The sequence below is a fragment of the Melospiza melodia genome, chromosome 2 (genome assembly GCF_035770615.1).
Source record: "Melospiza melodia melodia isolate bMelMel2 chromosome 2, bMelMel2.pri, whole genome shotgun sequence".
NCBI lineage: Eukaryota > Metazoa > Chordata > Aves > Passeriformes > Passerellidae > Melospiza > Melospiza melodia.
This window is the reverse complement of record NC_086195.1, coordinates 10,706,144-10,721,964: the sequence shown is the minus strand read 5'-3', so window position 1 is coordinate 10,721,964 and position 15,821 is coordinate 10,706,144. Positions and strand designations below refer to the sequence as shown.

The 15,821-nt window shown below is 38.6% G+C and overlaps 1 protein-coding gene across 10 annotated transcripts in view; it reads right to left on the bottom strand.

The window, feature by feature from the left end:
• The window catches only part of DMD (dystrophin), a 1,043,904-nt gene that overhangs the window by 974,550 nt on the left and 53,533 nt on the right, over positions 1-15,821 (bottom strand). Inside the window, exon 1 of one of the 10 annotated variants that reach the window (XM_063182190.1) lies at positions 1,727-2,010. The exons of the other annotated variants lie outside the window; for them this stretch is intronic. Coding sequence (XP_063038260.1) covers positions 1,727-1,769 — 43 coding nt within the window. The 5' untranslated portion in view covers positions 1,770-2,010. Of the gene's footprint in view, positions 1-1,726; positions 2,011-15,821 lie in introns of those variants that run through there. 10 annotated transcript variants of the gene reach the window in all.

Here is a 15,821-nt window from a genome sequence, read left to right as displayed (position 1 = left end):
TACATAACATAATTTAGCAAGTGATTTAATGGCTCTTGTCATGAATGCTATTCATCTGCTAGATGCAACTCTGGTTTCTATTCATATTTTACAAAACCTCTATCACAACTATTTTTTTTCATCTACTAATCTTCTACCTTTCCAGAGTGAAATTACAACTTTTGAACTAAGCAGTAAATATCTCTCCCCCTTAGTTAGCAAGCACCTGCCCAACTTTCCTTGCATTACCATCTCTTCCCCAAGGCTAAGGAAAAGAAATCTGGGCTGATAATGTGATTTCCCTTGGAAAGGGAGTATATAGAAAATTGAAGAAAACAAATTATCTTTATTCCTCTCCAAAGAATCCTTTTGCTAGCCAGGACTAAAGCCTCTTAGGAGAAACCCAAGACATTTCTTCTTCCCAAGTGCACCTCCAACCTTTTCAGAAGTTAAGAAAACTTTCTCATAATTATCCAGTTTGTGATAATGATGCTCTCCTTGTTTTATCTTACTTGAACTTCGAGACTGTGTCCATTAAGTAAAAGATGTTATCAATCAGTAAAAGAAGTTCTCTAATCAGTACAAAACTGTCTGGAAAATTAATAGCTAATTCAAGTTTTATTTATTGCACAAAGAAAATAAAGTTTGACTTCATCTTGCAAAAAGGAAAGCAAATATGGCATAATACGACACTTGAACCTCGAAATTTTCTGTTTTAAGCTTCCTTCCTGTCAAACATTAAAAAATTTAATCTTATTTTGAGACTGTCTTCATCACATGGACCACACAGTGCATTATATTCTATGGGGATAAATGATAGCATGTCTGTATTTCCCTGCCTTTTATGATCAGAAAATAAAGAAAAACAGAAATTCTCTCTAACAGGACTAAACTGAAAGTGGAAGAGCCAAAATACATTATAAAACAGGGGGCAGAGACCACAGATTATGTCCAGACAACTCTGACACTTATTTTTTCACTGGGACAATCTGTTCTGAGAGCCTGGGTGGGGGAGGAAAAAGAAATATCATCTGGGAGCATGGTAGATGGATTTTAAAATGCTCTGGCATTCTTTCATTCTTGGCTCTTCTCTGTCTCCTGCTCTTGGCATCCTCTGTATTCCTTCATATTGCACATAGGGGTTCATTTTACACCAACAAACAAGTGCAAGTCTGGAAAAGATGGCTGGGTCTTTTTGGGTTTTTGTTTTTTTCTGGGAGAGCTCAGCTGCTGCTCGCTCTGAACTAAACTGACACCCCCTCATTCAGCTGATACCAGACAGTTCAGCAACCAGAGAAGAGCTCTCTTACTCTGTAAGTTAATATTAGGCAATGAAACTGCATATGCCATTAAAGTTCAAAGAAGCTGATTACTCCTTTGATGTGTTGCCAAAATATTAGAATAATGACACTATTTTTTTTTCAAGTGTATTGGTGTGTCCCCTCAATTCTCTCTTTTTTAACCCCATGCTTTAATAACTGTTGAACTTCAGAAAGAAATGTGTTATTTTTCTTCAAAGGAGAGCTGGGTACTGTTTCAGGATAACTTCTTTTATATATAATGTAAAGGATAATAGCCCTCTATCAGAGACAAAAAAAATCACTTTATTTTCCCCCTCAGGTGCTCTCCTAGTTTAGACTTGGAAAACAAACATTTAAAAATGCATGCTGTTAGTGGGCTGTGCAGCACTACACTGCTCTGTCAAAGTGAATATTGTGATAAATTATGTCAGTCTGTTCATACTTACAATCATCTTCCACTTCCTCATACCAAAGCATGTGAGCAGACATGAAATCTCTCCACAAAACAGAGCAAAAAGAAAACAACAGCAAAATATCTCTTGGCAAAGTATATCCCAACTTTGCTGCTCCAGTGGCTTTTAGCTGGATTAGGCTTGTCCCTGCTTAGGGCCAGCTGTGTCCCCGCAGAGAGAGGAGCCCAGGGCAGCGGTGCCCGGGCTGGGACAGGCAGGGAGAGGCAGGGACAGGCAGGATCCTCACTTCACCCAGCCGGCATGGGAACTAATGCCAGGGCTCTTTGGAGGCCCCGAAATGTTTCAAATTCCAGGACCTGCGCAGAAGCAATGCTCTCTGTGCTTCCCCTTCAAAACAAAGTTGATTTCCCATAATAGGACAGCCCATGCACTCGACGTATAAGGCTGTGCTTCCAGGGTGGCATGTGCAATGGATTTAAATTATGGGTTGCAGCTTCCCAAGGAACATTCAGGCTACAAAGCGGGGTGAAGATATTTATGCTCCCATTGCACAGCTCCCTGGAGAGCCCTATGAAACAAATCTGATTCCTTCCCAGCAAATGACCCCCAGCCCATCCCCAGACAGGTTCCTCCTTTTTTGGGAGAGGAGCAGCAACCCTCCCTAACTTTTGGGATTTCAACCTCCCTTCTGAGCAGGGAAAAAATAAACAAACCCTAAAATAGTGTTGTCACCCAACTAAATGTGTAAATGTTAACACAAGTTGTGGTAAGTCAGTAGCTGCTTAAACAGGAAAAAAAAAAACAAAAAAAAACAAAAAAAACAACCAAAAAAACCCCAGGACTATTGACTTACAACTGACCTTTTCCACTCCCACCAAAACCACGCAGTTCTAATGCTGTACACAGCCCAGGAGCTGCAGAGGAGGCAGAGGAAGGAGTGCACACAAGCTGTCTATTTCTCTTCCTAACAGTGGGAACATCCCTTTCTGTCCCAAATCCCAAACAGGTGGGGCCTGGGCTGAGGCTCTCCCCCTGCACTCAGTGCCAGGCCTCTTTAGTTTGCACAGGAAGGAAAAAGAGGCATCCACACAATACTTGGAAAAAGTATTGTGCAGCATCCTTCACCCAAATGCAGATTTTTATAAGGCTGCTGTCTACGATATGTACTTTGTGCAGTATGTACAGCCTTTAGAGACAGGCCACATTAAATCATGTAAATGGTTTCATTTGAAGAGTCATTTAAAGAAACACTCTCATGCTGTCTATTTTTTAAAATCTATCCTTAAAAACCTGAAAAGTGGTATTTTTCAGTTTTAAAGCTTAATGTGTCTAGTCATGCTGATTATAAATTTATAAGTAATTTCCTGGATTATACAGAAAAATAAACACAAAAATGAAGTGTGTAATATAACCTTACAGCCACTGGCATTTTCTACACTGATAGTCAAATTAATACACTGAGGAACCTGGATGTACAGTGCACTCCAAGAGACTGCTAAGGATTAATTTGCAGCCCACAGGAACTGCAAGTCATGAACTGATGTAGAAAATAATCTGAAGCAGAACAGAGCACACTGTAACAGCAGCAGCATTTTGATTATTTGAGGGAGAAGGAGACTGAGAAAAGCCAGGAAAGGAAGCGCTTATTGTGCAATTTCTTTGTTTTAAAATACCTAAAGTCACCCTTAATAGCACATGCTGTCAGTAACTGAGGCCCAGTAACATATTTAAAGGCTATAAGTGAAAGTTACCTTGAGGGAAAATGATAGCAGAACTGTGATCCTCCTGGCTTATCTTCATTTCAAGGTGACAAACCTTTACTCTAAAACTTTCAGGAGCATAAATCTCTGTTTCTAAATCTGATCACAAGGCCTTAATCTCAACAGAGACCTGTGGTCTGTCTTACACCCAGCTTTAGTTGCAATCCACAAAAATTCATGTGGATTATTCATCCTCTCTGGCAATGGCTTTGAGACCATCGGAGCATATTTGGATCAAGTTTTTCAAAAAATGCAGTGCGACTCAGCATTTTCTTTAAAAAAAAAAAACCCAAAGCAGCAATATTTGCAATAACTTACATATTTAACAATCTTCCACATGCAGGAAATGCATATTTTCTTCCTCTCTTTACACTGGGGGAGTTCAAAACCATGGTGGCCTCAAGTGAACATCTGCTTCATACATAGCAGGGCAGAAAGCTTCAGCCCACAAACAATTTCTCTTCTTCCTTTTGATGCCCCTCCAGTCAATTGGAAAAGAGTAAAAATGTTTTGGGCCACAGAGAGAAATAACAAAAGTGAGTGTTCAGATATACTGGGTATTTTGGTTGGGTTTGGATTGGTTGGTTTGGTGGTGATTTTAGGGGACTGTAAAGAAATGGAGGGGCTCTTAAAAAATTAATACTATTTTCAGCAGCTATGAATGCTGTGACTGCCTAATGCTGAGAAACACCAGGCTACTGAAGGTGTTAAAAATATATCTCTTTGTGCCTATTAGCCAGCACTTAGATTGCAGGCATAGCCTGGAGCATTTTGACACACCAGGTTTTGGTTTGTGTAAGGTCTTTTTGCTCTATCTTCACGACAGAGAATAAGGCAAAGCTTCTCTGTAGCTTTAATTTATTCAGATTATCACTGTACACTCAACAAATGCTGATGGTCAGAGACCACCTGCCTCGTTCTCCCTTCTACATGCTGCAGGTAGCAGGCTCTGACCTCTGAGCTCAGAGACTACAGTGCCTGTGCTGCAAGGGAAAAGAACAAGCTTCAAAGTCACCGAGAATCTGGAAAATGTAGAAAATCTGGAATTATAAAAATGGGTATTTTTTTCAGTGATTGTTGTCAGCTTTAGTTTAATGTTGCCTTACTCTTCCACAACCAGTAATGGCTTAAATGAAAGAAAATTGTCATCGTCACAGAAATGGTTTGGGTGACTTTCAGCCACCCATTAACAAAGGTTTTACACACAGAGGCTGTTTATTTCCCTGCTTGAGAAGTCCTTTCAAAGCCCAAGTATTGATAAACTTGAAAATATCTCCTTTCCAGCAGCATGAGCGTGACAGAAATGCAGAGCTGGAGCAAACGCCGAGGAGGGCAGCAGCAATCTGGAAACAAGGACAACAATAAACTGCCTGTTCAGAAACCATTTAGGGGATTGGGTTCAGCCCATGTCAGTGTGACTATTGAAAAGAAATGGATTTCAACATCCAAACTTGGCAGTCACATTTATTGTCTCAGTAAGCTAAACCAGAGGAAGGTTAGGATTGATGATAATGGTCAAACCATGGGCTGGACATGGGCACCAAGTTCTCATGTCTCTGATTCTTCTGTACCATAATAAAGAGTTACATTAAAATTCAGGACTTCTCTGTCAGGGAAAAAAAGAGAACACAATTGGAAAATTATGCTTTTGACATAATTGATATGGGAGGAGAGGTCCCCAATTCAACAAAAATAAATCAACTTAATGTTAACAACCTCCACAGAGGAACAAATCCACTATCTTGCTGTAATTTACCAGGACACAAGCACCTAACAAACCCCCAACAAAGCAGAGCACACCATATTGCCATTTGTATTGTCTATCTCCTTTCCTGTTAACAAATAAAACAAGAAAATAACAAATTGGTAGCATGCTGCACAGAACTGATTTACAAACCTCTTATGACTTTTTAAACATCCCAGTGGCACATGTTGTTTGCCAATACAACTCAACATCGGGCAGAGAGAGTGCTTACAGCATAAACCTAAGAGACAGATGATATTTTGATTATAATTTCAGAAAGCATTTCAACCTTTATTCCACCCTGTTTTTAAATCACTGCCAGTGCTGACCTAAAAAAATAAAAATAAAAAAAAATTAAAAAAATTAAAGGCAGTCCAAGCCTGTTGCTCTGTTCAGCCATTAAGCTCATAACAAGATGCCTCTGTGCTCTTGCCAGTATTTGCAAATCTATCACATCTGTCTGTGTGGGAAGAAGTGCTGAGCTCCAGGGACTGTGGGACTGATGTGCAGGGAGAACTGGGATGGGATTCCTGCAAGCACTAATGTGCAGCGTGGGTTTTTGCCCTGGTGGTATATTGGCTCTGATTCTTTTTATTATTCGCTTCCTGTCATGAAAAAAAAAAAACAAAAACAAACAAAAACAAACAACTTGCATGTCAGCATCAGAGGGAAAAAAAAAACATCTTGGACAGCTTTATCACAACAGAAGTAAACAGGCAGCTTCTGATTTCCCTGTGAAATCGACAAGGAAAAGAAAAGAAAAAAAATCTTTCCAATGTCAGCCATTGAAGAACTTCTCTCTTTTGTTTCTTAGCCTATTTTTACTTCAAAAAGGAATATATCATAGAGGATTTTAGTACACGTTGCAAAGGGGTTCTTTTTCTTGTTTATTTGATCTGCAGAAAATAAAAGACAAAAAATCTTCAAACCAAGACAAAAAAACTTGCTCTTATCTCTGAAGGAAGTAGTAACTTTTACCTTTGAAAGTAAAATATATTAATATGAGTTTATAGTCAGAAAATAGGTAGCCAATACAATGACAAGGACAAAGCCCTCTCATATGCAAGTTGTGTAAAAATAAATAATTTTATTTCTATGTCATGAAACACTTTTGCTTGAAGACATGCTCTAGCATAGGAAGCAACATATTGGTTCACTGCAGTCTGTGCTCTCCCCAGGAAAGCTCTCTCCTCCATGTCATGGCTACTGGGAAATAGGGGTTAATCTCTTTTGCAGAGCATCTAGCAAAAAGCAGTGTGGGCTTTCTTCTTGCTAGTTCAACAGAAAAAGTAACTCTCAGAAAACAATCACTATCCATTCTGGAAAGCTTCAGCTAAAGAACAAGCAATCCTTTTCACCCAGTGGATCTGTCTTCGGTGTGAGGTCTCAAGCAGATTTAGGAGGAAGGCATGTCCATGCTTTTTATATCTTTATTCTCAAACCCTGTCAATTCTCCAACTTTCAGAAACTTTCACCCCAGCAGAAATTAAATCAGTCTTTACTGGAGTCATTTGGACCAGACTACTCAGAAGATATATGGAGCCATCCAAAGTAAAGTGCAAAAAAGGATAGCAAATGATATAAAAACTAATATTAAGATTACAAAGAAGAGAAGAGAAAGAAGATTTTAATTACTGATATATATGAAGTAGAAATCAAAGTAATAAAGCAGAATTAGAATTACTCATTTATGTCTTTAAAATGTTGGTTTTAATCACTCCAGAGAGGCTGATATGACCAGAAGGGAGAACATCTTATTAACTAGTATTTCTTTTTCCAGATTTAGGCATGTAAGTCACTCCAATCTCCACAAGCATCTCATGTAACCCACAGAAAGGATCCTGAAAATGATCTGGAAAGCATCTGAGTATCTAAAACAGGCTCCTGCCCCAAACTGCCCTTGGTGGGGCAAAGGGGTGTTTTTCTCTAGCTTTGTTTTGTTGGTTCACCCTTGGTTGTGTGCCCATGCCATGAAAGGCCAAGGTCAGACCGTCCCTCTTTTCCCTGCCTTCTCAGTGTCCACAAGAAGAAAATCTGAGCCCACAGACCAGCAGTGAGATGCAGCACAGGAGGTTCCCCAGTTGGGCAGAAAACTCCTTGGTGCAGTTCTTTTCCCAGGGTGGGTCCAAAACATGTAAAATTCACCCAATTCTTATTGCCATTGCAACTCACCCAAGGGAAGCCTGTATTCTGAGTCACCAAGGAAGTCATCCCAGACTCCACAATGCTTAAATGCAACTGATAAAAACTTGATTACTTACACCAATCTAAATGGTGAAATATTGATCAGTTTTTGTACATACACACATTTGCCTACATGTATGTCACAGAGAGAGCAAGTGCACTCACAGACAAGGAGCAGCAATAGTAATGCATGCGTGTGCACATTTAATACTTCTTTTAAGAGGACCCAATTTCACAAAGCTGAAGACAATTATAAAACCTCATCAGTGAGAAGAAAGAAGTTAAACAGAGAAACGTGAATGATAATTGGAAGATGTTTGAAAACACTGTTTAGGTCTGCGTGTCATTACCAAGAAAAGTTTCTCCGTCTGAAAACAAACAACTGCAAACAAAAACAAATTTAGTCTAGAAGGGAAGCAGGTATTTAAAAAACAAAAGCAAACACAATATGTAAGGAGCAGAGGAAAAAATGCCAAGCTGATTGCAAAGAATATCAATAGGAGGTAATTATGAATCAGAGTCAACAATCCATACGTACGAGACAGAGAATTCACCTAGGTCTGCAGGGAAGCTGCATCAGCTCTGCCAAAGACAACTCAAGGTCACTTTGCAGAGCAAACGTGCTGGCTGCTCACACAAACACAGTTTTCTTTAGGGAAACACAACTTGAGTGCCAGCCGCCTACACTACCCCAGGCACCCCATCACGTCCTCCCCTGGCTTTGCTGTGCTCCAGCCAATGTCCCAGCTCTGTCCAGCTTTGACACAACACTCTATGAAAGCCACAGAAAAATTGGAGAGCACTTAGAATCACCAATATCCAAACAGGCGGTTTTCTTTGCAGAGAAACACTGTGGGATATTACATGTTTAGTCTGGAAGGAAAAGGTGAAGAAGTACATAGCTGCTGCCTTTCAGCATCTAGACATCACAACACCCCATTATTTTTCATGTATGCTAAGGAAATGGCCGTAATTAGGGTGAAATCAACTTAGATTTGATATAAGGAGAAAACTGTGGGAGTAAATAGATACTTACACATATGAAAATACATACACATAGAGGTCACCAAACCCTTTTAAGTTGAAGCTTGGAAGGAAAACTTTAACAAATTTTTCAAGAATAACAAAGTGCGTTTGATCTATCTCAACCCTTGCAGCAGAAGAAATCTAAATGCCTTTCATCTCTTTATTTCTGTAACTCTCTCTCATAAGATTTACAGACTAGGTAATAAGACCAGTTATAAGGAGTTCGAGTTTGCATGATCTTATATACAAAATAATTGTGTTTGAAAGGAGAGCAGTCCAATGGATACAGGAATACACAGTGACAATCTGGAAACCCAAATTCTATTAACAGTTCTGCCAGTCACTCGTTCAATTTCCCCTTTTTGTTTCCCTTTCCCACATAGAAAGTAACACTTACAAGCTAAGCAAGTGTTGTTAGCCTGCTTAATTATTGTTTGAGAGGTGACAAACTGTTTAAAGTACAGTACTATTAAGAATCTGTGTTTTAATTACACTGATTTCATCCTAAGTGTCCCTGGATGACAATTGCTCAAAACCTTAGTCACAGTGGCAAAAGACTGTCACATTAAATCTGTGAAGACTGGGCTATTATGACAGCAAATTATGATGACAAAATTCTGTTAGTTCAAGTCTAATGAAACATCACTGCACACACCAGGATGAATATTAAATTATTTCTGTGCGGGTCTATGTGCAGGTTAGTACATCAAGATGATGGCAAACTGAAGTTAATGCAAGCCTGCAGAGATGACATTACAAATGGCAAGATGATTGCAAAATGATGCTGCTGCAAGTGAACTGTGATTAAAAAATAGGTTTCTAAACACAAAAATGTGCTAAGGGAATGTAAAAATAAACCTACAGAAAATAAAACCAATGACATTTTACTTAAAGCAAAAGACATACTGGATACAATTAGTGCTGCAGACCAATTCCCTGCCAAACTGGCCAACATTGATTAGAAGGGCACAAAGCCAGGATGAGGCTGCTTTATAAGTAACTGCCAATAAATTCTGAGTAATGGCATCACTATGGCATTTTTTTTCCACTAAAAAGAGGTAATTGAATCTGTAGAAACATAAATAATTTTTGAAAAAGTGCTCAAGATTATTGTCCTATGAAAGAATCTGGTGTTATTATGAAATTCCTTTTTAAATGTAATCATATTGATGTTTTCCTTTCTTGTATTCTGGCAGGGTTACTATTACATCTCTAGAACCAGATGAATCATTAGACCCAAAAGAAACTTCTTCACTCTCAGGTAAATTCAAATACATAAGATCCACAGCACTATAAGATTAAGGAGATTAGATATTCAATATGCACAGTGCTCATAATATTTTAATGTGATTAGATCAGTAACACCAAAGATCTGCTAGTATATTTCCTTAGAGCAATGTTTGATTATTACTTCTAACATACAAGGAAAAAATAATTCAAAACCTGAAAAAAATTGCTCTTTTCTTTCTGCATTTGAAATCTTTCCTGCTTGCCATAATATGTTTATCTGCTGGTAAATACAAGAGGTACACTTCATTTCTATTTTGGCAACAGCAGGTACTCTTGTCTTTTCAAAAGACAGGTGTATCTATCTATTGTCTGACTCTCTATCTGCAATGTTTTCCATCTTATTATCACACAAAATATGTGATACTCAGCTCCTGATGAATTACACTGGTGAAGTGTTTTGTTTAAATAACAGGCTTTGTCAAGTAGTTTAGGTAGTGCCTGACCTTTAGGTTGAAAGCAGGCATAATTTTAACCTATCTAGTAGAGAAGAAAATGCAAAAGTCCCTATTCTTGAAAATTTCTAAGTTTTTACTGGGCAAATTACACATACTATTCAGCAAAATAATAAAATGGCAAAATCTCACTAAAAATAAGTAGATCTTAATAAGGTAATTTATTTCAGAGATAAGTACAGAGTGACTCGTGCTTTTTTTTCAGATTTGTCTAAATGGTTCCATAGCTAATAAAGTAGTACTTGGAGTACAGAAGAGGAGACCAAAATGATGGTTCAGGGCTCCAAGTCACTCTGATTACAGACTGGAATGTGTAAGAGCCATTGCCACTGCATGCATTACATTAAAATTCATGTAGCTTTTTTGGAGACACACACACATTCCACCTGAAGGCATGGACTTTTTAGAAGACTGGGAAGTCACTACATCCAGCTCCTCACTAATGGAACCTCTGCCAAATGAAGTTACCTGCGGATCTGAACTGAACACTGGAAAGAAACTACAGACTGAGGTGATACAAGATGAACTTTACGGTGCTCTCTTGCTCTCTGCTGATTTTAATCTTACTAAATACACTCATTTAAGTGAAGATATTCACTGATGCTAATAAGATGTGCAAAATTTACTGAATTCGCTGATGTTTTACAATGCAGGGAAAGGACAGATGATGGGAAAAAATTACTATTTTTTGGAATCAATAATGATAAGCAACAGGCAAAATGACTTTATTGTAAGAACATAGAGAATGTCCACATAAGGAGTTTTAAACATAAAAAGTCTGTTCTCTAAGAAATTATGTCAAATTTTAATTGCTTAAAAATATTTAATTTCCTCAATACACAGTTACAGGTTGGTTGGTTAGAGGCTTTTTTAGCCTGTTAGTTGCCTATGCAGCATCTTACAAATGCTGATCACATCAGACCCATGTGTTGACAAAAGTCCAAAGGGATTGTGTGTTGTGGGTAAACAACTGCTTCCTTAAAAACACTTCATGTAAGTTTAAAAATGTAATTTAGATCAAAACTGGAGCAGCTTGGTTCCTAATATGAAAACCAGAAATTTTTGCAGCCTTCTCTATAACAGACCCACTAAAATACAGCCTTAGTACCTACTTTCACAGGAGTAAAATGCACCTCAAACTATTTTTTGCAATAAGTCTTGGCTTATGCTTGCTACATAAGTTCAACTAAATGACATATTAACATTAGAAAAAGTGAACTAAATTTAAAAATCTCTAAAATTCATCAGTCCATGGGAGACAGAGCAGCATGTCCCCTATGGAGGACAACAGCAGCACAAGGACTCAGTGAATGAAGTATTGGTCACAACCTCTGCAGGTTTTATGACAGTTGCAGATGACTAAATTTTTTCAATATTATTTTAGGTGCTTAGTGATAATTTGCCTGGCCTATACTCACTCATCTTTAAAGGCACAGGTCTTCTATTAATCTTGGGTTAGAACCATCAGCCCCAGCCACAAGTTCCAGTCACTGTGAGACATTTTAAATGGCCTGTGCGTAAACACCTGATTTATTCCCTACTAATGCAGAACAAATACGACTACTTCCTTCCATTCTAAAAACAGAATATATTTCAGATTAAATTACTCTGTCACTCTTTAATCACTCCAATTACTTATTTTCCCTGTTTGATAAATATATTCTTATAAAACTTCTCAAAAATATATACTTGACCAGAATGCAGATGCATCAATGCCTGCCAACACAACTAAAATAAATATTTTTAAGCCAAAATATACAAATAGACCTAAAATTATTTAATGGTGGTGACACATATTTCAAGTATAAAATTAATCAGAAAATGCAATAAGTACTTCAGCTACTATGTAAAGCTGTTTCAACATCAGCTGGGTAAGAGCTACCAAATGCAATGCCCATTCTTTAAAAACCTCTTCTGGAACTAAAACCCAGTATGTCTAATCATGGCATCAGTCTAATTTTCAGAAATGCATAAGAATATAATTAGCAGACACAGATACGAGTTAATGGAGACGTGTTTTACAGGGGCAATCACACATCATCTGTCTGGCAGGGCTCTTTGAATGATTCAGTGCACACACAGTATAGGGAAACCTGGTTTATTCAATTTAAAAAATTCTCAATACTTCCTCATTAAAGAATTTCGAGAAACAAAGATGTCACAGGATAAGAGATCCACTTCACAAACAAACAAACCATTGAAACACAGAAGTGCCAAAAGCATTCAGCTTTCTCAAATGTGTATGTCATCATAAGTATCACAGATCAGAGCCAGGACTGGTCAACATATAAGGTACACTGATTATCATTACATTGATCCAGAAAAAGAAGGCAACTCTCAAGTTTCCTAATAGTGCTAAGGTATTCAGGGGAATAAAAAAGGAAAGTTGGCTGCAGAGAGATGCAGAAGAGCCTCAGAGTGTCAACTGGGCAATAAAAAAGACAGATGAAATTCAATATTGAGAATATGGGGAGGAAAAGAAATCTCAAATTTACGTACTCAGCATGAGCTCCAAACTAGTTATTACCACTCAGGAAAGAGATCCTGGAGTTATAAAAGGTCTATGAAAATACCAACTCCATCTTAGAAGCTGTCAAAAAGCAAATCAAATGCTGGCCATTACTATGACAAAAATAGAGAGCAACATACAAAATATCATTATGGTATTATTTAAAGTCTTCAGGTGTTCACACTTTGAATACTGTGGGCTGTTTTGCTTCCCCTATCACTAAAAAGATATAGCAGGAATAGTGAGGACAACAGAAATCATTGAGAGCTAAGGAGAATTGGCTGCCATGTAAAGAATCACTACAGAAGAGTCTCCAAGGTAAGGTGAGGGGAGGGTGAATGAGCAAACAAGTCCTCTGAACTGAGAAGGAGGAAGAGATTGCCCAGGGGATGCACACCAAGCAAAGGAGCATTACAGCCTGAGGGACTAATCATTAAACCATGCTAGAGAGGGGCTGAGGCCCAAGAGGCAGGTACAACTCCCAAGGGAGGGTCCTGGCACCATCCCTGACAGCTTTCCCAAATCATCCTCTCAATGTACAGTGGACAAAGAAAGCTGACCTGTTTTATTTGCAGAGAATGCCCCAACGAAGGCAGGAATAATGTATCTGACTCCATGTTCTCAGAAGGCTAATTTATTACTTTATGATACTATATTATTTTAAAGAATACTATACTAAATTATACTAAACAATACAGAAAGGATATTTACTCAATGCTTAAAAGATAATAATGAAAACTCATGACTCTTTCCAGAGTCCTGACACAGCTTGGCCCTGATTGGCCAAAGAGTCAAAACAACTCACACCGGAGTCCAATCAAGCAATCACCTGTGGGTAAACAATCTCCAAACACATTCCACATGAGCAAAACAGAGGAGAAGCAAATGAGATAAGAATTGTTTTCCTTTTCTCTGAGGCTTCCCAGCTTCCCAGGAGAAAAATACTGGGTAAAGGAATTTTTTCAGAGAATGTGGATGCTACACTGACCCAATACTGCTCTTCCCCACGAGTGCTGGGAGCAAATCAGAGGGGTTGGCTGTCCCTGAAGGGCTGTGGAGTGCTGGCCTCCAGGAGGATGCTGTGCACTTACAGAAGAGCAGCTGGAAACAATCTAGGGGCTGGAGCACACTTAGAGAGCTGGGATGCTTCACTTTGTAGAGAAGGCTCAAGGGACGTAGGAGTGAGTCTTGAAAAGCCTGAAGGTGTGAACAATCTGCATAAGGAAACGATTTACCAAATCTTGTAATACAACAACTTGGTATATGATGCACAATTGGTTTAAAAGACAAAAATAAAGTATTTCTTCAGCCAGTGGGATACCCACTTCTGGATTTTGCTGCACAAAGAGTTTATGGAGGCAGATGTTTATCAACTGGTTTAAACCAGTTAGACAAATTGATGGAAAACAAGTCTGTAAACAGATGATAAAAAGGAATGGGGCCAGAATGTAACCTCTAGCGCTTTTAATGTTTTTAGTGTTTGCAGATGCTATGGTAAGATGATAAAATGGATCTCACAGTGTCCAGGCTCATGTGCTCTCCATATCATCTCCTGTTGCCATTTTCAGAAGAAGTAATCCTTGGCATGATGCACCATTGTTCAGACCCAGCAGGACATTTTGTTTGAACTTAAGTTACAGGGAAAAGTAGACCACAGCTGAACATAGCTGAAGTGTACTAAGCTGATGGGTCTTCAGAGAAGATGAACAGAGAACAATTTTTCACTGTCTCCTTTAGCACAAGGGCTGGATACAAGAGAGGAAAAACAAGAAAGAAAATCAGCAAGTAACTGGTGCAAAACAAGCAACAAGAAATGCCTCTTCACACTGTGAGTAGCTAAGGGACAGCACTGCTGCTGCAGGATGTGGATGCCAATGGTTCATGTCACTTGGCTGCCCTGGGAGCCAGGTACCAGCAGAAATGACTCCCTGGCAGCAGCAGAAACAGTGTGGGTGTCAGGTGTCCTCCAACAAGTCCCCTCGGGCACACAGTCCTTTCTCAAAGCAAAAGAGAACTGGACACATCCCCTGCCTGTGCCCTACTTCAAGCACCAAGCAACACTCTGCAGACAGCCTTACAGCAGCTCTTTTCACACCCACAATGCAGTCATTTCTCTATTTCCTCTGCCCCAGAGCCTCTCAGGCAAAATGCTGCTGGTAAGCTTTGATGGGAACAGTGCAACACAGGTTAAATCACTGGTATTATTCTTATCTTTTGTAGTTACAACCACCTCTGAATTTAATAGTGCTGCGTGTTTTAGTACAGCAGTGTTTGCATGAAAAAATACTAAAGAGCTTTCCACCTTTTTAACATATATCCTGCTTTCAAGGGCTTATAATTTAGCTGAGAAAATGCTCACAGCTGAAGATCAGCATTCAAAGTCTCAGTGTGGAGGCAGCATTTCATTTCAGTTGTGAGAGGGAAAACAGTATGTCATTTTTATAACCATCAATAGAAGGCTTCTGTGGGGTTTTTACTTTCTGGATTTTTTTCCCTGTTCTAAGACATCTTCTTGTTTCAAGTTAAGCAACTGGATGTATTAATAAGTGACAATCATTGATCACAGCATGAACAAGAAAAGATAACTGTCTTTAAAAAAAGATGGTACAAAATCAGTGTACATTTTCCACAGCTTTACATGAAACACAAAGATCCAGTTCTGTAAAGCATAACTACATAGTCATCACTCCCATGCAGTGCTGACAAAACTGTAAAAGGTTTTAAACATTGGATTCATACTTTTACATTCAGGAGAAAAGACAGATACTAACAGTAGGGATGTGTAAGACAGAGGAATTCTTAACTTATCATTTCCAAAATCTTGAAAGGAACCAAAAATCTGTTCTTTTCTTTAGAGAATTCCTGGTTTAAAAGAGCATAACAGCCTTTCCAATTCTCAAGTTTTGTTGGTTGTTTTCACTGATATGACTTCAGAAATATTTACTAATTATGTATTCATTATATCAAAACATCTTGTTTATTAACATATTATTTTAATTTCTTTGCCTTTTTTCCCACCTGCAGATATACAGAGAACTGGAATTGTCTGCAGTCCCAAACATGCCTCACACACATATACATCTCTGTAGAATTCCTGGCATGGGTGAATAAGAGGTTAATTAATTTCCAATATCCATCGCCAGAGGTACTGAAATAATAAAAT